Raw genomic sequence first — 22,581 nt, 5'->3', positions numbered from 1 at the left:
TGCCCAGGTACCAGTACTTTGATTGATGCTTGGCGGCCTGGGCTGTGCTGAGATTGAATGGTGATACCACTTGGAGCACTTCAATGTTACTTGGTAATCAGTGAACAATACGGAGTACACCCGATAATAAATAGGACATGCATGGCTGTGCATACGTACAGAGCCGGGTGCGCATAATGGCCCCTGGAGCGCTCTGAAGGGGCAGACATGTATGTAAGGTAGTAGTAGTAGTAGTAGTAGTACGCATTTACAGGCACCGCAACTAAAGCAGTGCTGCGCTCTCTTGCTAGGTTCTCTGTACCCAAGAAGATGACCTGCAGCAAGCTCCAGCATCTCATCTGCAGCACTCCAGGCACTTGCTAGGCGACTCGCGCCCAGGTACCGGTACCGCCCCCCTCCACCGCCTCGACACCGCCTTTCCCCTTCTGTAAATCCGGATCAGTCATCCGTCATCGTTGATTCACCACCCTGTTCTGTCGATTCCTCCTTCGAAACCAGCCTCGTATGCATGCAGAGCTCGTGAAACTCGGACCGGGGGCCTTTTCTGACGGCCTTTTCCTCTAATACCACATCGCGTCTCTTTGCAGTGAGGCCTCTGTCTGTCTTTCGCTTTTCTCTCCTGTTGGTATTGTTTAATCCTCTTTTGGCACAAGCCATACCTCGATTTTTTTTTTCTCTTAGCATTGCCTGGTAAAAGGGTATTTGCACCAGGACGAAGCGGCGCACCACCTCACACTCTCTATATCGCTGCCTTGTCCGACGAAATTACAAGAACCACCCCGCGCATACTTAGTTCTTGGATCTAATCCTACCTTGTCTATACATACACTCATCGAACTGGCGGTGGCCTAGAGGGATTGGCCTCCATTGCCCCAGCTGCTGCAGACGACGCCTGCTGGTTTCGTATTTTGTTATAAAGAGGCTACTGGCCGTCCCGCCGGAACTGGCAGCAACATCTACCTACGGTCGCAACTACAACTCTCACCATGGCCGAAACCAGCGAGGCAGACGCCGCGCGTCGCTCTTCTGTTGACCTGACGGACCCCGTGGACAACTTTGAAGACTCCGACTGCGCATTCTCAGACGACGACCTAGGCCTGGGCATAGATATGGATTTTGCTCTTGGCATGCCATCCGTGGAAGAAGACATGCAGGATAACGAAAGACGCATCTTTACGCCTCCCCCACGAATCGCCGCTCGCTTCTACCGACCCTCGCAAACACGCCGCAGGGATTCAGCTGCCTCATCGCGCCGCAACTCCATGTCTTCCGCCCACTCCCGCTGCTCATCCATCCAGCCCACCAGCCGCCGCAACAGCGACCAGAGCAAATATAATGCACAGCATGTACGACGCACAAACTTCCTAGAGGACCGCCGGGCCCGGCTAGCTGATAGGGCTGCTCATGCTGAAAAGGTTCGATTGAGGGCTGCTTTGGCCAAGGCGGCTCCTCGTGGACAAACCGCCTCGGAGGAACGTGCGTTGGCGGCGCAACAGGCACGACAGCGCAACTTGGCTGAAATCGTGGCCAACTGCGCCGAAGAGGTCAAAAAGGCCAAGCTGGTTGCCGAGTCAACAAAGGAGCGCCGCGAGCAAGAAATTGCAAAGATGAAGGCGCAGATGGAGGAGCGCATGGCTGAAGCGCAGAAACGGCGAGAGGAGCTTCTAAACAAATCCGCAGTGAAGCGCGCCAGGGGCCAGAGCGTCGTTGCTAAGAAGTCTTCTGCCGAGGCACTGCCCCTTGCAAAGGATGTGGCTCTACGTCCGGCGTTGAGTGACGACGAGGCAGCCACCAAGATCCAGACCTGGTGGCGCGGATGTGCGAGAAAGAAGACTATCCAACAGTTTTACGCCCTTGGCCTCAGTGTTGACGGGATACGAGATACATCCTTTGACGCTGTTGTCAATCTACTTGCTCAGCCACACGTCGTGCTCATTACATCACAGCTTCTGAGGATTTGTGGCCTCCAGGAGGGCGAACCAGGCTCTGTCGAGGAGATGGCTGCGGTTCGCACCTTTTTGAGCGCATTTCTCATTCTTGGGCATCCTAACCAGGTGCTAAATAACGTTGATGAAGGGGCCGAAGCTAAAGATGAGGAAGCGCTATTTGCCGGCCATCGACTGCCCGCGACAGACTTGAATAACCCTCAGCTGCAGGACTTGGTCGATAAGGCAAAGGATGTCTTGATCTCCTTTGAAAATATTCTGGCTTGGCTGACGCCAGCTAACCGGTACACCATGCCCCCTTCACTGCAGACGACCTTTCCACAGGCATACTCGGCGTTTTACAATGCGTTTATAGCTTGGAAGTCCAGAGACTCGGACGCCCTTATTGAAGTAATGTTGATGCAGATTGTGGAATTGGATGCCATCTTCCATACTGTCAAGGAGACTACGGACGAAGCGGCCGCGGCGCTCTATCAACAGAGCATCCAAGACAGCCAGCTTATGCTAATTGTTAGGATAAAGCAGCTGGCGGGTGCGGAGAAGGGAAGGAAGATGATTTTCCAGGCAATAAGTGAAGCCAGAAAATCACGTAGGGTCAAGAAACTCGGCGATACCAAGCCCCGAGTTGCTGACAGCGAAAATGCGTCTGGAGATGCTCAAGCGACAGCAGCTAGCAACTTTGTTTCGTCGGATTCACAAATGCTTACTCCTCCGTCAACACCAGCTAGCAAGAGTCAGGCCAGAGCAACAACAACAACTAAGACGGGGCTTAACGGACTGATTCCAGACAATCGCGTCATTGTACACGAGCTGGCCATTAACAAGAGGTACCAAATTCCAGCCGAGGAATATGTAGAGAAGCAGGCCGTCGTTTCCCGGCCACTGTACGCTCATATGAGGGCTGCTATGGACGATGCCCCTGAGGAGGCGAACTTCCGTTTGTTCATGCTCAGGGCCGGCCACATCAAGGACCGGCTCCAGCGACCCTTGAAGGAGGGAAACCCCATGTACAACCTGATTGGCGAAATCTTGGACGTGGAAATTGCGCACAAGCAGTTTGAAATGGGGAGCTTTTCATACGAAAAGTTCTTCTCGGCCATGGCGTCCCTTCTGCCCAAGCTCTGCGCGCCATTCCGGGATGACCAGCTCAAGGATCTGGTCCAAAACAGACTGAGCAACGGCAGCGTGATTGACAAGATTGAAGCTCTGGATCATTTTGTCGATGTTTTGCTTTGCGACTACATAAATTACCTGCTTAAGGCGGCGGCCCCATCGCTGATTGAGTCAGCTGCTACGTATGAGTCTAAACGATTCGCTGAGGAGCAAGGAGACAAGCAGGATGATCTACCGGTTGCCGAAGCAGCATGGCGGTCGGCAAGGGCCAAGGTAATGGCTGAGGTTCAGAAACGGGACGTCGAGGGCATCAACCACCCCAAGTCACGACCAACTGCCTCCAAGATTTATGCTCAGATGCTTGTGGATGTCTTTACACAACCTACCCCTGTTGGCCCGGAGCAGATTCCAGAGATGCTGCGCCTTGACCAGGCCCGCATCAACCAGGTGTCGATCATGATTCAGCGAATCATTACTGCTGGTGCCGTGCTGCTGCAATGCAAGAATCTCATGAAACGAGATGTACGTTCAGCGTGGAAGACGGAAGCGGCTCGTGTCATGGCTGTCCTCGAGGCTAATCACGCATCGGTGGACACGGCGGTTGACGGTGTCATGGCTGCTCTGGAGGCGGGCCGCTCTATGCCCCTTCCCACCAAGACTCACCTGCGTGCTTTGGTGACCAAGGTGTTGACGGCGAGTCGGGAGATGTCTGCCCGATCTACGGAGCCGCGCGACCCAGTCCTACGACTCCTTCTCACTCGTTTACGAGGCAATATCCTGGCTCGTCTTGCATCCGGATCGGCGAGTGAAAAGGTCAAGGCTGCCAACACTGCGGGCGAGAAGCTGGCCAGTCTTGGACTGTCCGAGTTTGTTGAGAATGTTAGGCAAATGTCTGACTTGCTGGACAAGGTTGGAGCGGTTGATCGAGCAGCTCACAGCCAGTGGTGGGATGCTGTTGCGGCCAAAGTACAGCAGGAAGAGTCAAATGCTTGAATTGCATTGTCATCTATACCAATGCTATACCCCGTATCTAGCCTCGCCTTGTTGCTAGAGGATAGATGAATCAGGGCGCTTGCCTAGTCTCTGCCTTTTGTCTTCCTTTTGCATTGTTCTTCATTTATCATACTCTCTCTTTTGTTCTCTCTTTGTTCTCCCCATTTTCCTAGTTGAGATTCTTGGAGACTGAGGCTCTTGAGTAGAGCTTTCTACAACACGGCGTTTTACGGGAAACACTACCTTATCATCATATGCTTACTTGTTTGTGTGCACATCTTTAACTGAGGAGCCATTCTGGGTAGAGCAGGTGCTTAGCAGCGTCTTTTGATGGTACTTTTTCTTTTTTCTCATTATCATTTTGTTTCTTCCATGTTATTTTCAAGCGCATCATCATTTTTTTTTTTTACTTGATTTGATATGGGTTCCTTTGAGAGCGATCTTCTGGTTTTGTCATGTTTAATATAGGTATAGGTATATGCTTGCGAGAGGACAGCGTTTTTTGTTTGTTTTTTTTCCTTTATACTTTTTTGCTTCTTTAAATTGTTCTCTTTGTCTAGATCTAGATGAGAATAAGAATCTATGATTTGAAGAGAAAGCTTGCTTAATTTCTGCCCCAACAATGTAGACGCTTGTAGTCGGACTTGGCGTCTGATCTCGGCTCTCGGCTTGGTAACACTGCAGATGAGAGCCGAAGCCGAAGCGGAGATCAGGGGAGGATTTTGCACTTTTTACGTACAATTTGGTAAAGGTCCTTTTGTATATCTATTTATGATGCGCTGCCTGTCACACAATTGGCAGATTTGCGGGACACATGGGCTACAAAAGTGCCCGTTTTGCGAAGGAGTTGTTGGCTGATTGGGAGGAATTGCCTGATATACTGTAGACCATTGTTCTCAAAATAGTGGAGCCAGAAAGCGGGAATTTGGTGCTTTTCTCAACTTCTATCCTACACACTAAGGTCTATGTACCTGTATATCATATCTTTTTTGTAATAGGCCTCATAAGGAAGATTATTGCTCAATTGGGTTATTTCACCCTTTGAGCTAAACACAATCTTTTATTCTTCTTGTTTTGTCATGAGGTGAACACACGTCTTGGGTGGGAAGATCATCTCTTTTACTTAAAAAAAAAATCTTTTTTTTTTTTTGCCCGTTATGAGCGGGTGGGTGACGAGGCGGCTGGTGCTTGCTGCGTCGGCCACTGCACCGAAGCCGACTCCTAGTCTGCGGCCGGTTGTTGCTGGTGGTGATGCATCGGCTGCTGCTGCTGCTGCTGCTGCATGGAGGTGTGTGAGGCCAAGGGTTGGTGGCACGGCGGGCGTGGTTGGGCTGGGACGAGGAGCAGCGGCTTTTCAGACCCGGCGTTGGTTTCATGGCTCTTTGACTGCGTCTTCAGCCTTGTGGCCCGTGTCGTCAGTATCAATTTCTTCTCGGTCTCGGTCTCTGTTCTCATCGTCTTCTGGTTCATCTTGGTCTCCTTCTTCTGGGGTTGGCATTCGAAGGTATGTCTTTTAATTTTTCTCTATTGTTTTGCCCTCTCATATCATCCATCACTCCATTCATTCCATACCATGCCTCGTCCATCCATTCATTCACCAATCCGCAAGGCAAACGCCCAGCTGCTTTCCGGCGTCTTGCTATCTTCCTCCTCATCCATGGCCTCATCAAACACTCGCAGCCGCCTTCTTCTGCTGCCATCATTTGATTGGCTCCTCTCGGCGCTACATCCTGCCGTCCAAGTCCTTCACATTGGTGGGTTAGGCGCAGCAACGCAAAGGCTTAGCGGCAAGCCACGGTTCCGGGACCCGAAGCTGGTGGTGCCCAACCCCGGCCAGATGAGGTCAGACGAGAAGAAGGACGAAAAAGAGAAAATGAAATTGAAGGCACAATCAATGCGAGGATGAACAACAAAATCTCCCGCCTTTTTCAATATTCAGCGCTCACCTTTCCACCTTCCACCTTCCAATTTCAATGCATCACCCCCTTTCGGCATCTTTTTCCATCGCACGGCACTTTTGCAAAAAAACGAGCTCCGAACAGTGGCTCCGCACCAAACGCCGCGGTGCCCCGCAACGGCCAGCGGCTCAATGCGGAACTTGGTGGCCGCTAAAGGCACAAAAATGCAAGAGCTGGGACGAGCTTCAACTCGGATTGGAGCTTTGAATCCGGCCAAGCCTCCCCTACAAATCATTTTCTTTCTTTTTTTTTTTTCCCTCTTCCGGCATCTTCTTATCCACTGCAACTTCCACCAACGTCTTACGCACTTTGCCTCAGCACTGCTTAGGTAATTGGCACATACGAGCTCCATTCAAAAGACTAACTTGCTGCCCCTCCTCCCCTCTCTCCTCCATATAGTCATCTTCCTTTGATACCCTCTCGATCTTGCTCTGCGCACGCCAGAGCAGCGAATCCGAACAAAATGACCGACCGCGACGTTCTCCCCGACAACATCAAGCCTTCTCACTATGTTCTGTCCTTGCGCGACCTCGACTTCAAGGCTTGGACCTACAAGGGCACTGTGACGTAAGTAACCGCCCATCAGCTGTGGTAGCTTCAGCAGCTGCAGCTTATTCCTCTACTCTGCATACCCATTTTCTACAATTGCCAATTAACACAATTCATCCATGACAGCATCCAATCCGAAATCGTCAAGCCTACCAAGGAGGTTGTCCTCAACTCCCTCGAGCTCAAGGTGCACAATGCCAAGGTCCTAGTAGACCACACAAAGTCTGAGCAGAAGTGGGAGTCCTCCAACGTCTCCTACGACGAAAAGGCCCAGCGTGTCACCATTGCCTTTGACCAGGAGATCCCCGTTTCCAAGAAGGCCTCCGTCGTCATCGAATTCGAAGGCATCATCAACAATGAGATGGCTGGTTTCTACCGCAGCAAATACAGGCCCGCCGAAACTCCCGCCGCCTCGGTCCCCCACGACGACGAGTGGCACTACATGCTCAGCACCCAATTCGAATCCTGCGATGCCCGCCGAGCTTTCCCTTGCTTCGACGAGCCCAACCTGAAGGCCACCTACGACCTTGATGTCGAGATCCCTGTCGATCAGGTCGCCCTGAGCAACATGCCCGTCAAGGAGATCAAGCCGTCCAAGGAAGGATGGCACGTAGTGTCTTTCGAGACTTCTCCTCTTATGAGCTCCTACCTCCTGGCATGGGCTGTCGGTGACTTTGAGTACATCGAGCAGTTGACCGACCGCCGATACAATGGAAAGCAGATTCCCGTCCGTGTCTACACCACTCGTGGCCTGAAGGAACAGGGCCGTTGGGCTCTCCAGCACGCACCCAAGATTATCGACTACTTTTCTGAAATCTTCGACATTGACTACCCTCTTCCCAAGTCCGATCTGCTTGCCGTCCACGAGTTCACCCACGGTGCCATGGAGAACTGGGGTCTCGTTACCTACCGCACTACCCAGGTCCTTTTCGACGAGAAGACTTCCGATGCCCGGTTCAAGAACTCTGTTGCCTATGTCGTTGCTCACGAACTTGCTCACCAATGGTTTGGCAACCTTGTTACTATGGACTGGTGGGATGAGTTGTGGCTCAACGAAGGTTTCGCTACCTGGGTCGGATGGCACGCCGTCGACCACCTGCACCCTGAATGGGAGGTTTGGTCTCAGTTCGTCAACGAGGGCATGCAAAGTGCCTTCCGCCTTGACGGTATCCGTGCCAGTCACTCCATCCACGTGCCCGTCCGTGACGCTCTCGACGTGAACCAGATCTTTGACCACATCAGCTACCTCAAGGGATGCTCTGCTATCCGCATGCTTGCCAGCCATCTCGGTGTTGAGACGTTCCTCAAGGGTGTCTCCAACTACCTCAAGGCTCACGCCTATGGCAATGCCAAGACCAAGGCCCTTTGGGATGCGCTGACCGAGGCCTCCGGCAAGGACATTAACGAAATCATGTATCCTTGGATTTCCAAGATTGGACACCCGGTCCTGACTGTTGAAGAGCAGCCCGGACAGATTGCCATCAAGCAGTCCCGTTTCCTGCTTACCGGTGATGTCAAGCCCGAAGATGACACCACCACCTGGTGGGTTCCCCTTGGTGTGGCAGGAAAGAAGGGTGAGGCTGGCGTTGCCGATCTGTCCCTGACCAAGAGGGAGGATACCATCCTTGACATTGATGAGGATTTCTATAAGCTCAACAGCAACGCAACTGGCTTCTACCGTGTAGCCTACCCTCCCTCCCGTCTGGCTAAGCTGAGCACTCAGCTCAATAAGCTTGGCACTGAGGACAAGATTTTCACCCTTGGCTCGACTGCGGATCTTGCTTTCGCCGGCAACAGCTCTTCTTCAGCCCTCCTGACCTTTATCCAGGGCTTCCAGAAGGAGACTCACCCCCTCGTCTGGAGCCAGGTTCTTGGCTGCATCAGTGACCTCAAATCTGTCTTTGAAGAGGACAAGGAGATTAAGAAGGGTCTCTCCAACTTTACCGTCAAGCTGATTGATGAGAAGGTTAAGGAGGTTGGATGGGAGTTCCCAGAGGGCGAGGACTACCTCGGCGGTATTCTGCGCAAGGAGCTCCTTGCAAACGCTATTTCTGCTGGCCACCCCGAGTAAGTAAATTTTCTCTTGTTTTGTTTGTTTGTTCTCTTGAGCGCATAAACACGACAAAGCAAGTAGCATTATTAACCATTGAACAGGGTCAAGGCGGAAGGTATCAAGCGATTCAACGCCTGGGTTGAAAACCCCGAGGCCAACCCCATCCACCCGTCTCTCCGAGGCGTCGTCTGGCGCGCTGGTCTTGCCGACAATGCCGCTCGCAACGTCGAAGTCCTCAAGAAGGAGTGGTTCAATACCAAGGCTATCGACGGCAAGCTCATTGCCCTCGCTTCCCTTGCTACTGTGGAAGATGCCGATCTTATCAAGAATAACCTCGTCCCCTTCAACTTCAACTCTTCTCCTCCCCAGAACTCCGTCCCTGCTGCCGATATGCACGTGCTTGGTGGCAACCTGGCCGCTCACCCTAGCGGCCGTGCCATCCAGTGGGAGTTTATGAAGAACAACTGGGACCTTGTCGTCGCCAAGCTCGGAAACCCCATTGTTGTCGACCGCTTCGTTGGCCTCAGCTTGAAGACCTTTACTGACGCTGCGGTCCTCGACGAGGTTGAGGAGTTCTTCAAGGACAAGGACACGCACAGCTTTGACCGTACGCTGGAGACGGCCAAGGACAGAATTAGGGGCAGGGCTGCGTACAAGAAGCGTGACTCGGCTGCACTGAAGCAGTGGCTGTCGACTAACGGATACATTTAAACGATACGAAAAGCGTAAAAATTATTAGCCTGTGGAATCCCAATATTTAACATGCTTTGCGCATGCTGTATATATAAATGCGAAAGGAAGCTTAAATAAGGGGTAATTAAATTCAAAACAATGTATCTCTCACTTAGTGGTCACAAAGTCTGAAATCATGATGATGCTATGAAGTCTGTGATTATGATTGCCTTTGGCCTCTCCCTTTCTACGAGATGTGCTGGAAAAAGACCTATGGGCAAACCACACCCCCTTTATCTACCTAGTAAGACTCAAGGGGTATAAAGACTTTCAGAAACTAATGGAGGAAACAAGCCCGCCGCCCCAAGATTTAGATTGATACTACACTTTTATTTCTTCATCTGAAACGTAAACGCGCGATCTGAACCAGCGGCTGTTCCTGTCCTGTTGCTCAGCCGTGGCTCAAATGCCAGTAATAAAACAAACAAACAAACAATCGGCTCTACATATGGTGCCAATTAATAGCACTTCTAAAGCCTCGACCACTGGTACTAGACTTTACTACTACTTTTGCTATTTCTCCTCTGCTCTCCTCCTACCTCTATTACTCCTACCAATCAAACTTTTATGGCTTCTAAAGTGGAATATACGGGAAACCTGCAAATACACAAATCTCTCTAACTGTTAAGAAGAAAATCTCATGAAATGGCTCCTGGACCTACTTGTTATACGGCGTTGATGTGCAATAACTTAATATTTCTGCTCCAACTCAACCGCTTTTTCCCTGTGACCACACATGTCTATGTCTATAAGAGGGACCAGGATCTGCAATTCTCGACTTGGGAAATGCTCTCCGTGAAAGCAAGATGAAATCCGATGCAATGGCACAGAAAACAAGGGCCCCGTCTAGTGTGCATCTAGCAGAAATGCTCTCTTATATGCTTGATGAGGATGAAAGCTCTAACTGTTATAAAGGGTCACGCCATGGATGGTGGTCAAGGAAGACGAGATCCGAGAAAATGGCCATGTTGCGATTGCTATGCCAGAAGTATTGGATGCGGGCTACAGGCCCGGCGGATTTTCCACCAACAAAAGCACCTCTTCTGAAAGAAAGTTTGGTAAAACATTTCATCTCACCTTGGCAAGGATATTTATAATTCAAAACGCAAGGTACACGGAATGATGGACTTTTATCTGCAGCTGATGGATTCAGATTTTGGCCACGGTCATGACGTCCATGAAATAGATCCTTCTCAGCTGGATAACGCCGATTGTTTGGACGATAATCCGCGCCATATTGAACGAATTGGTTTAAACAAGTTTGATGAACAAGAAGGTGAGCTGCTTAGAGCATTAAAATGGAACGAGCAAAATGATGAAAGGTTAGATCACAGCATGAAGAGAGGGGATGAGTGGTACGAAATAACGGATGCGATTGCGCATGCGAAGATGGGACACCTGCACAGAAGGACCGAGAGCATGTTTGTTTTCCAGTCTGAAAAGTTGACTGATTTTGGAAATAGCTAAATATGAAGATGAAGAAGACTACGACCTTGTACCCGACGGAAATCAACCACGCGAATGGGACAAGCATGAACTTCTTCGCCTAGGTGAGATTGTTGCTATTCTGAAGAATGACGAGCCATCCGGTGCTTCTAGAGGTTTCAGACCTTTGATTTGGGTTAATTATTGACTATTCGGAATGGTTGCAGGTACATGTAGTGATGGAGGTCCACATGTCATTGAGATTGTGCACAAAGAGCTCTGGAGGCAAGTACACCGGAATCCACCATGTTGAAGCTTTCGTCGGTATGATTAACAGCAAACGAGTCTATCATTTTTGTTGTTTATGGAAGATGATCATAATGTATAATGCTCGTTATATGCAGTTATACACGCTGCGTCTGCTACTTCTGCTGCTTATACCACTTCTACCCAAACGCTTTTACCACTTCGACTATGTACTTTGATTACTTCTGTCAGATGCTTCTACCGCTATTATAGATGCTTATTATATAGCTACTTATCAACATTTGTTTTGTAGCTGGGTGAAGGGGAAGTAAAGGATTTGCCTAATCCATACGTAGGGGGGAGAAAAAAAAAACAGATGATTGATGGTAATATAATTACTGAAAATACCAGTTTTATTAGTATTCAATTCCAGATCCGAGAATGGCACGTCAATCCACGACTCTATGAATCACAGCAAACTCCAATACAATAAACGCAACATAACCAACACCCATCAATCCGCCAATCCACCGCGCAACCCTCCCACCAAACCACACCGTCGCCGCAAACGCAGCCGTTGAAACCCACAACACGGCCAATTCCGACATTTTCACATTCTCCCCCTTCAAATCACCCCCCGTGTCTGTCATGATGATGCCGCAGCACAGTGACAAGAGGAAAATATTACTGCCGGCGCAGTTGGCGACGAGGATCCCAGCATGGCCGCGGTAGCCGCTCATCACGGCTATGAACTTTTCCGGGAGCGTCGTGGCGATGGCGAGGATGATGACGCTGAAGAGCACGTCGGACATGCCGAGCTGGTCGACGATGTTGATTGCCGCTTGGGAGAGCACATAGCTGGCGAGACATATGGCGAGAAATCCAAACAAGAGGTAGAATCCGTGATGGCTGAGTCGTCGGCGCCGTCTCACGTTCGGATTAGAGCCATCAGAGAGCAGACCAGTCGCGCTCCCCACAGAGCCTGCATCGATCTCATCGTCATCATCGCCGTCGCTGTCCGAGTCCTCCGGTGCGACAAGGACGCCTCGCCCAATCGCCACGGCCACAAGCAAGAAATAAACGCCAAACACAGCCACCAGCAGCGGCCCGCAAACCAGCCAAACACTTCTCGTCGGGAAGCAAATAACCGGAACCACCAGCGTCGTCAGCACAATCGTCAACAGGGCATAGATCCGAGCGCTCCTATCAAACTCGACTGCGCTCCCGCCCTCATAGCACAGCAGGCCGAGCGAGAAGGCGCCCAGGATGTTGGAGATGGCCGAGCCAACGACGTTGCCAATGGCCAGGGACGGGCGGCCCTGCGCCAGAGACGCGACAACAACCGCAAGCTGGGCCAAGGGGGGGGGTGGATGACTCGCATCAGCAAAATGGATTCTTTGTTCCAAAAACAGCCCATCGAGTGCCGGAAAAAAAAATCACTTACTTCTTCCCATTCTGCGCCCGCGGTGACGAGTCCAATCGTCACTTGAGAGACGCCGATGCGGCTTGCGATGGCGGCGGCATGGGCGATGAACTTGTCGGCTCCGAATTCGAGAAGGAAGAGTGTTGAGATGAATGCGCCAATGTTGAATGCAATCGCATTAGCTTGCGCCATTGGAAATATTGAACATTTTTGGAGCTGAAATAAAAGGACTGTTTGGATACCATCTTGTGATGGTAACTGCGTGCCTGGGAGCTTATACATGAAGTGACATAGTTGGGTGCTAACCAGGTTTAGTTAAAGACATATTGACAATAGAGGCTTCCTTTTAACACTGCCAAGTATTAGAGACGAAAATAGATAGGGAATTCTACAAGTGTAAATATCTAATTAATTTCTACTGTCTTTACTGTCTCTCCTGTCTCTATAAAAGACACATACATAAAAGCCAAAATAGTTTCACGTAGCATTACCAGTTCATTCATTCATACACATATATATTCATTCATTTGTCTTATTCATAAGTCACACGTAAATTCATCCAGTCCCAACCCTTCAGATCCCAAGTTTTTCACATAAATTCCATTCCTAAACGCCAAGCCCGCCCATCACCGCTGTATTTACACTCTCAAAACAGCCTTATTTTGAACAATCCACTGGTAGCTCTCATTCCGGAAGTTATCCGCCAGCAGACTATTCGAGTTGGAAGATTGGAACCACATAAGCTGCTGGTTATCCGTCCACTTGGGCCACTTGGCGTATCTTGTCACCCCAACGTTTGGATCCAGATTGTACATAAAGTTGAAAAAATATGTTCTGGTGCTCGACATGGCATTGTTAGGCAATATTCCGTAAAACACCTGTAAGATATCGGAAGCATGGAAAGTCCCGAGGAAGGGGGTGCCGTAGTCGTAAGATGAGAGGTAAGACCAAATGGGCACGCTGGGATTCAGTTTTGCGGCAGTAGTGAGTTCCATGCGTCTGGTGAGCGTGAAAACGAGATCGCCGAGAAGCGCGGCCGTTCGCTTGAATCCGGGGTAAAATTCGTTGAAAATACTTGTCCGGAAAGGACTACCGCTGGAAATAGCGGTATCGTACGTATTCACCAATTGAGTCAGTTGAGCTTTTGTGGCATTGGAGAACATGTACGTGGATAGCCAGTTGACAAGGCTCGGGGTGTCGGTCACGTTGGTCTGGAACACAGAGAACAATGTGCCCTCATCCTCCTGATCGCCGACAATCATAGGGACTGGATAGTATTTGCCTTGCTCGAAGAGAACCTCGGGACTATCCTCAAGGACAACGCCATCCGGGCGTGGCAAATAAGACAGCCCAAGAGAGTTGTAGGAGAAGATGCTTGGTACCGAGTTAACCGCATTGAGGAACGTGCTGTAAGGAGCTTGACGCAAGCATGCCAAAGTATCCGCCTTTCCGCTGCAGCCGGCCTTGTTGACAACATTGTTATACACGGCTTGAGCTTTTGGAGAGTCGATAGGCTCAGCTGGTGCGGCAGTTCCAGAATTCATAATGGCACCGCGAAACAGAGGCTTGCCATTGTACGTAGCATTGCCGCCGTAAAGAAGCATCTGGTCAAAAACAGACATTGCACCGGCAGACTCGCCCCAGATGGTGACCTTGTCTGGATCGCCGCCAAAGGCCGCGATATTATCAGCCACCCACTGAAGGCCCATGCGTTGGTCCAAGAGCCCCAAGTTTGCGCTACCATTCCTGAGGATTTCAGCTCCAGGAAGGAAGCCGAAACCTGCAACGCGGTAATTGACAGCAACGTAGATAATGGGCTGGTTCTGAGCAATGGCAGTAGCGAGGAGACTGGTGCCGTCATAGGTGACTGTGGCACCAAGCTGAAATCCTCCACCGTATATCCAAAATGCCACTGGCAGCTTGTCACCGGCCTTGGTGCCTGCAGGCCGCTGGACAGAGATATTCAGACAGTCCTCTTGGCCAGTGATGGGCTGCAAGAAAGGAAAGTTCAAGAAGCTTCCCAACAGCTTGATCAGAATGTTTGACGAGCCTGTCGAAAGAAACATTTGAGGGCACGCAGGAGGAAGTACGGGCGTATTAAACGTTCCCAAGTTCTTGGATAGCTTTTGAGGAGGAGCAAGTCTGAGGTTGCCCACCGGAGGGTCAGCAAAGGGTATACCGTTAAAGGTATCAATGCCTAAGAGGGAGCTGCCGACGATGGTTCCAGAGGCTAGTTTTACGCTGACTGAAGACCGAGCCTCGAGAGTCTCTGGTGTTGGGGCTGCCACAGCCAAAGAAAAGAAGCCCAAAAGGGCCGGCAGAATAGTAGTCAACTTCATCTCGAAGGGTCAAGGCGTTGCCAGAGAGATGATGGGGAAGAAGACTCGACGACTGGATGGTTCCCAGCTCAGACTCAGAGTACTCGCCATCTTTTATATATTTTCAACTGCATACGAATACGGGTCATTCACGCCGTAAAAGACCTCTGCGGGGAATTGTGAGACTAATTCTCAAGAGGCCATCTCATGGTAGGCCAAAAAATCTCTGCAAAATTCTTGGCTCAGGTTGGGTTCCTGCCTTCCGCATGGTTCAATGCGTGGTCGGATAATGAACATCTCCACCCATCCAGCAACTCTTGGAGAAAAAAAATGATTTTTGAAAATGGCACTACGCCTCTTGGCGGAAGCAAAACGTATCCGCTCTGGCGTTAAACAGAGACTATCACATTGATAAGCAACGGCCGTCTACTCATTCTCGTGTGTAAAAAGAACCGCTGCCAGGCCACAATGCAAGCAAGGAAGGGCTACACTGCAGCCCATAGCCGCAAGACGAGAACGGAGGTGGACAAAAAAGGGCCTTCTTCCTCACTTATGGATGGTCTCGTGCCATATATCTGTGGAGCTTGCATTGAAAACGCGGCGGCGGTGCATTTTTGTCGACGCTTCGGCCATCTTGCTGATGCTGCAAACGCTTCAAACCCCGCCTTTGACAGCTGCCGGTACTCTGTATTTGTCCTATTGAACTGCCTAGAAGAGCAAAGAAGCTCCTAGTTGAAGTCCAATTTTTCCCCGTGGGGTAAGAAGTGCGGGGCGCAGTGCAACGCCAGCAGGGGGGTGGGCAGTGGAAGCTGGAGTCGTCGTAGGCGAGCCTCGAGGAGTTGTAAGCTCTTGAAGCTATTGGGAGCACATGTAAAAAAGAATGGTGTTTATGGTGATAAAAGACACAGACAGGGGCATGAATAAGGTTGGGAGCCGAGGTCAGTTGTGTATTGGGTGGCATACCCGAATTAGCTCCCATTGCCTATTCGAGGTATACCGGTCAGCTCAGGCACAAAACGACGGATGCGGAGAGAAATACCTCACGATGCGATTGGCCGTCAGAGTAGCGTTGAGGCTGGACTTTGGTCTTGGCTGGGCAATATCATTGGCAGTGTCTGCCGTGTAGATGCATCGACATGGCAATGCTGCAAGCCACCAGCGCTAATTCAGTCACGGCTTTGTCTCACTTACGTATTACCGTAAGACTTTTTCGGTGTCTTAGTCAACATATTGCAAGGTTGATAATGGAGGTTGATAATGGAGGTTGGAGGAATGCAGAAAGAGAAGAGGCTCTTTAATGCATGCCTCAGGAAGGAAGTCACATGCTTCACCTGTTTTGCCTTTGATGCTGCCTACATGTAGATGCCAAGATACATGGGTGTTAACTCGGTCTAATGCAGCAGTTTACCTTGGACAACACAATGATCAAGTACAGTATCTAGAATATGTAATATATTACTAAGAGACGTGATAATAAAAACCTCATGCGGCCAAAGATTAGGTTGTGCAATGTGTGCATTCTTCAAGACATCATCTCACAAAAGAACACACGGCACAACGCCCCGTTTGTTCCACCACAATCGACATAACACTACTAGTAAAATTTTTCCATTTCACTTTATGCACGTCGAAAATGATAATTGCTTTACAGGAAAATCTGGATTTCGTATTGATTTGGTAGTTAAACAGAATATTGCATTTAAAATAACGGTGTCAGCGCCATAGAACTCGCTCAACATTTCCATGGTTATATCTAATCTAATCGATTCATCAATGATATCATTACATGCCTATCTTGTCAAAAAGAATACAAAACAAAGTCGTCAAGTGCCTTGCTGATGAAGAGATGGTCTGGCCTTGCCACCATCTTGAAATCTCGGCACCGAAACTGAAGCCTTCAGACCATGTGGGATATCTGCCTGTAATATCCGCAGACCGGATTGAGTAAAAGTCAAATGCTGTCCTCCCAAGATACCGCCAATCCAGTCTAAGAGACCTCTCTGGTTCAACCCTGCGCCAAATTGGCTTGGTATATATAGCCCCCTCCTATCTAAACATTACATTTAGTCGTAAGCCCTGCCTTTAGCGCCCGATGGCAACGTCCATGCATTACCAATTACAGCTGTTTTCTGCCTTAAACCACAACGCCGACAAGATTTCTCTCCTCGCTCAGACACCGCTTCTTGTCGCCCATGGCGGGCTGGTCTTCGTCAGATTCTTCATCCAAGTTTTCATCAAACGCTGTCGGAGTTCTCCGCTTCCGCTTGATGTTTGCGCCTCTAGCGCCTGAGTCTGAAAATCTCGACTCGGATCCAGAACCAGAGCTATCATCCTCCCACGTCTCCATTTGATTTGAATCAAATGACCCCACAATATCCTCTCCCAAAGCTTTGCCTAGTCGTTCTCGCAGCCCCAGGATGGGCCAGATGGGAACGCGGGTAAACTCAACCTTCATCCCCGCAATCGTGCCGTCCTCGTCATAATAGGCACCAGAAGGATCGAAAAACCGATCCAAAAATTGAGCTGTTACATGGCCCGTATAGACCAAGAACTCGCTGGTCTCATTATCATGCGTCAAAATTCTCATCTTGACATCTTGAAAGTCGGGCCGACGAGAATTAAGCTTTTGTAGTCCCAAAGATGATTCTCTTGTCGAAGTTCGTATCGGGGGCGTATAGAAATGCCTCTGCGCCATGGCCAAGAAGATACCGACGAAGTGCGCATCTTTATCAGCATCCGCTGGAATAAGAAGCTTGGCGCGAAGTTGCTGCAGCCGTTGGACAGGGATGTTTGGGTTGTTATCTGGTCCGGTAGCTACCCGAAAGATGCACTTTCGTATTGATGCAAGCTGGTACTTCCCAATGTAACACAGCATCGGCAAGTTTGCAGTGCAGTGAACAGGCGGACTTGACGACGAGCTTACAGGTCGTGCTGGTATTGTTGCAACTGAGCTTTGCGATGATAGGGCCGAAGGATGTGAGGGGAAGTTCCACAATGCTTGAACACGCACCACATCATGATATATCTTGTCACCGAAATATATGTTCAGATCCGGCAACGGCTGCCACTTTGCAAACGCAGTAGGCCACAGCGTCATCAGCACAGTCTTGACGGCAGTAGAAGTCGGTTTTGGAAGCCCCGAAGAGAGCAACAAGACCTCTGTCAGCGCGTCACTCAGCTTGGTAATGGTGGGCGATGGGCGCATATGGCCCTGCGTCGGCGGAGAGCCTGGCAGGTTGCATGGCCGTGGAGTGTCGCAAGCCGGCAGTTCACAGAAGCGCACACCTAGCAGGCTGGCATGGAGATCTGTCCAACCGATGGGGCGTACAAAGAGCGAAGTCCCGGAGTTCTCGCGGAGGATGTCGCGAAGGGAGCCCTTTTGCGGGCGGCGCCTTCGAGCTGCACGTCGCGATGGAAGAGTTCGCCGCGGTGGAGGTGATGAATCGAACTTGGGCTGCTGCGTTGTTGGTGGAGTGGATGCAGGCGACTCTATGACCTTGTCGTCATCTTCTTTGGGGTCGGAAGATGGCGGCATGGAGGGGCTGCTGGTCATATCGTCCACTAGGGCACGCAACTTGGCGACGATGGCGCTTTGACGAAACATGAAGCTACGAAAATGCGTTAGCAAGACCGCAGCGAGCAAAATATCCCTCTACTCCTTCAAAATCAAAAGGTGAGGAAGCCACCCGGCTCCTAGACGAGCATCTCGTGTTGCGTGATTCATATCTTACCATGCGTCTGTCTCTGAATGGCTGAGGGCCCTTCCCCGCGTTAAACGCGACAGAAAAATGCAACAGCCTGCTGCACGTCTATTCCCTGTTGAATTTCCCCGCAAATCTTTGCTTTTTTTCTCCAAATATTCGGAATTTTTGTCCTTCTTTCTTTCTGGAAGTGCAAAAAAAGGAAAGAAAAAAAAAAGTGCAGGGATTAGCAGTAGAGATGGGGGAAGGGGAGATTTGGAGATGAGAAACCGCAAGTGGTGATATTTTGCGTGCGCAGGGATGACGGAATATTACACAAGGGAAATAACAAATCGTGAATGAAGGAAGGGGCAAAAAGGGAGTCGTTTGTCTTTTGTAGGACACAAATCCGGGCCTGAGGAATAACGTGAGACAGCTCTTGATACAGCAAACGCGCCGCGCAGGGCAATTAATCGATTAATAAATATTCACACGTTTGTTGGGCCGCAGGCAAGCGGGCGCGTCGGGCCAGGGAGCTCCTAGGCGGCGCGACCGTAGAGCGAACTCACGTGATCTAGGCAGCCAGATGCTGTGTGGCGGTGCCAGCCGCGGGCTCGCTGTTTGCTTGCATGCGCGCTGTGGCACATGTGGCACGTGTGGCCCGCGCTTACCTCAGCACGGAGAAGACTGAGCTCGGCGCTGGCCCCACTTGGCGACTCGAGTTGACGACAGCTCCATGGGTCTTTGATCTGGCTGTGTGTCTTAGGAGGAGCCCCGCCAACCGCAGCGCAGACCATCTCGTGCTTCCAACCTCATTCCCAGCAGCTTCGTCCTCCGCGGCACGGCGCCATTGCAGTTCAAGATGCCGGTACGTGCATTGCCTTGTTGACGGAGAGGACCGGACGGCGCTCGTCCGATTGCAGGTCGCATTGCCGGTGATGCTATTGCCGGGTGCTTGCTTGCCCTCGGCGTCTCCTATAGACTCTCCTCGAATCTTCAACTCTTGCTAATCCGATCTCCAACTGCCAGGCCTACAACTCCGACTTCAACTCCGACCCCAACCCTCCTCGCCTCATCGGCAACTTCCCCCTCCTCCCTCTCCGCACAAAGACTCGCGGTCCCGCCTACGTCCTGCCCTTCCCGTCACCGCCGCTGCCCGCCTGGGAGTCTCCCGAGATCGAGAGCGAGAGCTACGACATCCTCGATGAGGTCCTCCGCCTGTTTCGCGCAAACACCTTCTTCCGCAACTTCGAGATCAAGGGCCCGGCTGACCGCCTGCTCGTCTACGGAATCTGGTTTGTGAGCGACTGCCTGACCAAGATCAAGCCCAATGCCACCGCTCGCGATGCCGGCAAGGAGGTCAACAACCTGGCTTTGGACCTCAACTTTGCCATTCCTGGAGACCCAGCATTCCCTCTGAACCAGGTTCGCCTCTACTATTTCTTTATTCGTTACGATTGAACGGTGAAAGAGACTAACATTAAATTTAAGATGTACGAGCCTCCTCGGGACAGACAGGACGCAGAGCAGCTCAAGCTGTACATGGCGCAGGTCCGCCAGGAGCTTGCCACCCGATTACTGGCTAGAGTGTACGAGGAAGACGAAACCAAGCCGAGCAAGTGGTGGTTGAGCTTCACGAAGAGAAAGTTTATGGGCAAGTCGTTGTAGAGTGGAATTTCGTACTTGGAGACATCTAGACCGGGAATACTATTATTGTTTTACTGCATCTTAAACAGCGTTGTACACGCCTGGTTGGAAATTCCGTCATGAAAGGGGGCCTATTTTGCATGCACGCAAAGGGTATTCGAAATTTCGATTCCAACTTGAAACTCTCATATACACTCCGTCGCCAACTTCAATCCATGCTTCTCTCCCACAGCACTTGTCTACCATGATTATCCAGTCCTTGGCTTCTTCCTATTAAATTTGCCTCTGGCCGTAATATTTCCCTCCGCCGGGATCGCCCTCCAGCCCGTAAACACGTAGCCGCTCGCCCCGCCCCTCTCCGTCATGAACGGATGTGTCCGGCCGGGCAACACTTGCCATCTCCTCGCCCGGCTCGTCTGCACCTGCGCTCCGATCAGCAGCGCCGGGTTGATGGGGAACTCGGTGGTGCCCGGCCAATTCTCCAGCTCCACGGCCGTCTTACCCTCCGCCTCGGCCGGAGGATTGGAAACCCAGGCGCCTCGTCGGCCAATGCTGAAGCAGTCCGCCAGTTGCGTCAGGGGTTCAATTGTCGGTGAGTAGATGGCGACGGGGGCGCCGCCTGCGAGCAAAGGGAGCGCGTGACGCAGCACTGAGATGGGATCCATGGTGCTTGCGACGGCGAGACCGGAGAAGCCGCCTGTTCGGGTGGCGTCGACGATTTGGCGAGTGCGAGCCCATCGCCGTCGCTTACGGTGGTAATTTGCGCGGCGGTTGGTCTTCCAGGAGGCGAGGACGTCGGACTCTACTTCTGGTACTGGCTCGGAGTAGGTAGGGTCGGATTCTGGATCCAGCAGCTGGAGCCAGGATATGGGTAGCAAGTTGGTGAAGAGCGGGTGGTAAGGATATGGGGGGTTGGGGTCGCTGTAGTCGTAGTCAAAGTGGCGGAGGAGAGAGAGGTTGGGTTGTGAGTTGGCGTGAATGAGGGTAATGCTATTTGTGAGAGCATAATGATCATCCAGATCGTCTTTTCGGGGTCGCTTGGGTCTGCTTCGCTGGGCCTTGGGAGACGCTGACACGGCTAATGACTCTGCTGCCTCTGCCTCTGCTTCATCGTTGGCAGGCTGTGTCTTTGGGTTCTCTTCCTCTTCGGCTACCTGTTTTGCCGTCTCCTCTGCTTCTAATGGCTCGGCATGAAGTATTCCCATCCTCTCGGCCATGGCTGCAACTAGCAGGCCACCTGTGTCATCAACAGCCAGCCATCGTCCGCCATGGGGACCTTGTTCCCCGTCGATTGGCAAGCCGCCAAAGTGAACATCGGCCCAACATCCTAGCAAGCCAATCATTTCTTGCCGCATCTCCATAACCTTGCTCGCGTCTCTCTCGAACAGCATCCAGTGTCCAAGCATGGCCACATCAAGAGGCAGGACAGTAAAGCGTCGCATATATTTTTTCTCCTTGAGCAGCTTATACTTGGCTAGCGAATAAGCCGTCTTCTGGTCAATCGCTGTGTGAGAGAGCATGAGCTTGGCGATCAATTCCTTGCCCGCCGACGCGCCCTCTTTCTTCAGCTGGTCAATCTCTGCCATGGTGAGGGTTTGGCGTGCAGATTCGTCAATCACCTCGCGGGTGGATCGCGCGACAACTTTGCCGCTTTCGTCAACAAGGGTGAGCTCCTCTCCATTTGCCGGCTCGATAACCTCGTCTGCGTCGGCGGACTCGGTAGCGCTCACGTCGGCGAGCTTATCAGCATTGAGCTCCTTGCCGGGAACGACACGGAGTCGAGGAAAGCTTTCGCCCTCGAGCTTATCTTGGATTTCATAGGTGAGATGGAACGGTCGTTCGATTAGAAGATTACTCGGGAAAGAGCCGTATTTGCCTAGAGATATGGTTCTGTCGTTCCAGTCAGTTCAGAGGCAATCAAGGAAGGAAGAAAGAGACAGAGAGAACAGAAGGGAGAGAGGCGCACGTATTGGGAACAACCTGAAGGACTCGCGTCACTTCACTTGGCAATCTAATTGCAACCCATCCATTGGGCTGCACCGTGTTTCTGGACATTTCGGCAAGGCTGAAGAACAAGCTCTCGGTCTTGTCGAAATTTTGTCTCGGCAGAAAAAAAAAATAAATTGAAGCGCCGACTTGGCCTCGGTGAGCCCCGCGTCCACTAACGGCCCCACCATGGCGCATGTCGACTCACCGAGGTGGGTCGATGTTTGAATGCTTTGACGGGGGGGTATCATTGGATATTGCATATAAATGTTATTTCTTTTAAGCAGACACATTTAGCAACGTAGATTTTTGGTTGTTAGTTAAATATCTACGAATAAAATGTTAATAGGGCCGACAAGTCCCTGAATCAGGCTTGATTGTATCGCATTTCAAATTTGGAGCGCCGTCGGGATTGCTTTAGAGTATAGTAAAATACTAGGTATATCTCGATTTAAAGGGTTTATCCTATAAACAGCGATTCGCTTGTCGCCTTAGTGTTGGAACCACTCATG

At 50.9% G+C, this 22,581-nt stretch overlaps 8 protein-coding genes across 8 annotated transcripts; 4 read left to right on the top strand and 4 right to left on the bottom strand.

The window, feature by feature from the left end:
- The first annotated feature begins 516 nt into the window (after positions 1-516).
- On the top strand, positions 517-4,551 carry TrAFT101_004876 (uncharacterized protein). Its single transcript, XM_024910990.2, has one exon. The coding sequence runs from the start codon at positions 987-989 to the stop codon at positions 4,050-4,052; it is 3,066 nt and encodes a 1,021-aa protein (XP_024759759.2). The 5' UTR covers positions 517-986; the 3' UTR covers positions 4,053-4,551.
- Positions 4,552-6,473: 1,922 nt separating this feature from the next.
- Positions 6,474-9,323, top strand: TrAFT101_004875 (uncharacterized protein; the record flags this gene model as incomplete). Its single annotated transcript, XM_024900386.1, has 3 exons — positions 6,474-6,577; positions 6,686-8,626; positions 8,714-9,323. The coding sequence occupies 3 exons, from the start codon at positions 6,474-6,476 to the stop codon at positions 9,321-9,323; spliced, it is 2,655 nt and encodes an 884-aa protein (XP_024759760.1).
- A 1,140-nt stretch (positions 9,324-10,463) lies between these two features.
- On the top strand, positions 10,464-11,157 carry TrAFT101_004874 (uncharacterized protein; the record flags this gene model as incomplete). Its single annotated transcript, XM_066127306.1, has 4 exons — positions 10,464-10,620; positions 10,808-10,894; positions 10,997-11,054; positions 11,115-11,157. 4 exons carry the CDS (start codon positions 10,464-10,466, stop codon positions 11,155-11,157), a joined length of 345 nt encoding a protein of 114 aa, XP_065983417.1.
- A 224-nt stretch (positions 11,158-11,381) lies between these two features.
- Positions 11,382-12,630, bottom strand: TrAFT101_004873 (uncharacterized protein; the record flags this gene model as incomplete). The annotated part of the gene is made up of 2 exons (XM_024901957.2): positions 11,382-12,364; positions 12,460-12,630. 2 exons carry the CDS (start codon positions 12,628-12,630, stop codon positions 11,465-11,467), a joined length of 1,071 nt encoding a protein of 356 aa, XP_024759762.1. The 3' UTR covers positions 11,382-11,464.
- A 241-nt stretch (positions 12,631-12,871) lies between these two features.
- On the bottom strand, positions 12,872-15,698 carry TrAFT101_004872 (uncharacterized protein). The gene has a single exon (XM_024906773.2). It carries the CDS (start codon positions 14,775-14,777, stop codon positions 13,077-13,079), a length of 1,701 nt encoding a protein of 566 aa, XP_024759763.1. The 5' UTR covers positions 14,778-15,698; the 3' UTR covers positions 12,872-13,076.
- A 731-nt stretch (positions 15,699-16,429) lies between these two features.
- TrAFT101_004871 (uncharacterized protein) lies at positions 16,430-18,903 on the bottom strand. Its single transcript, XM_024908298.2, has 2 exons — positions 18,488-18,903; positions 16,430-18,364 (listed from the first exon to the last, which is right to left on the bottom strand). Exon 2 carries the CDS (start codon positions 18,358-18,360, stop codon positions 16,891-16,893), a length of 1,470 nt encoding a protein of 489 aa, XP_024759764.1. The 5' UTR covers positions 18,361-18,364; positions 18,488-18,903; the 3' UTR covers positions 16,430-16,890.
- Positions 18,904-19,157: 254 nt separating this feature from the next.
- Positions 19,158-20,334, top strand: TrAFT101_004870 (uncharacterized protein). Its single transcript, XM_024904025.2, has 3 exons — positions 19,158-19,304; positions 19,466-19,861; positions 19,928-20,334. The coding sequence occupies exons 1-3, from the start codon at positions 19,299-19,301 to the stop codon at positions 20,102-20,104; spliced, it is 579 nt and encodes a 192-aa protein (XP_024759765.1). The 5' UTR covers positions 19,158-19,298; the 3' UTR covers positions 20,105-20,334.
- Positions 20,108-22,160, bottom strand: TrAFT101_004869 (uncharacterized protein). Its single transcript, XM_024900353.2, has 2 exons — positions 22,050-22,160; positions 20,108-21,973 (listed from the first exon to the last, which is right to left on the bottom strand). Exons 1-2 carry the CDS (start codon positions 22,136-22,138, stop codon positions 20,332-20,334), a joined length of 1,731 nt encoding a protein of 576 aa, XP_024759766.1. The 5' UTR covers positions 22,139-22,160; the 3' UTR covers positions 20,108-20,331.
- Positions 22,161-22,581: the final 421 nt, after the last annotated feature.

Source organism: Trichoderma asperellum, chromosome 3, assembly GCF_020647865.1.
Source record: "Trichoderma asperellum chromosome 3, complete sequence".
Lineage (NCBI taxonomy): Eukaryota > Fungi > Ascomycota > Sordariomycetes > Hypocreales > Hypocreaceae > Trichoderma > Trichoderma asperellum.
The sequence above is the reverse complement of the archived record's forward strand: the minus strand, read 5'-3'. Positions and strand labels throughout refer to the sequence as shown.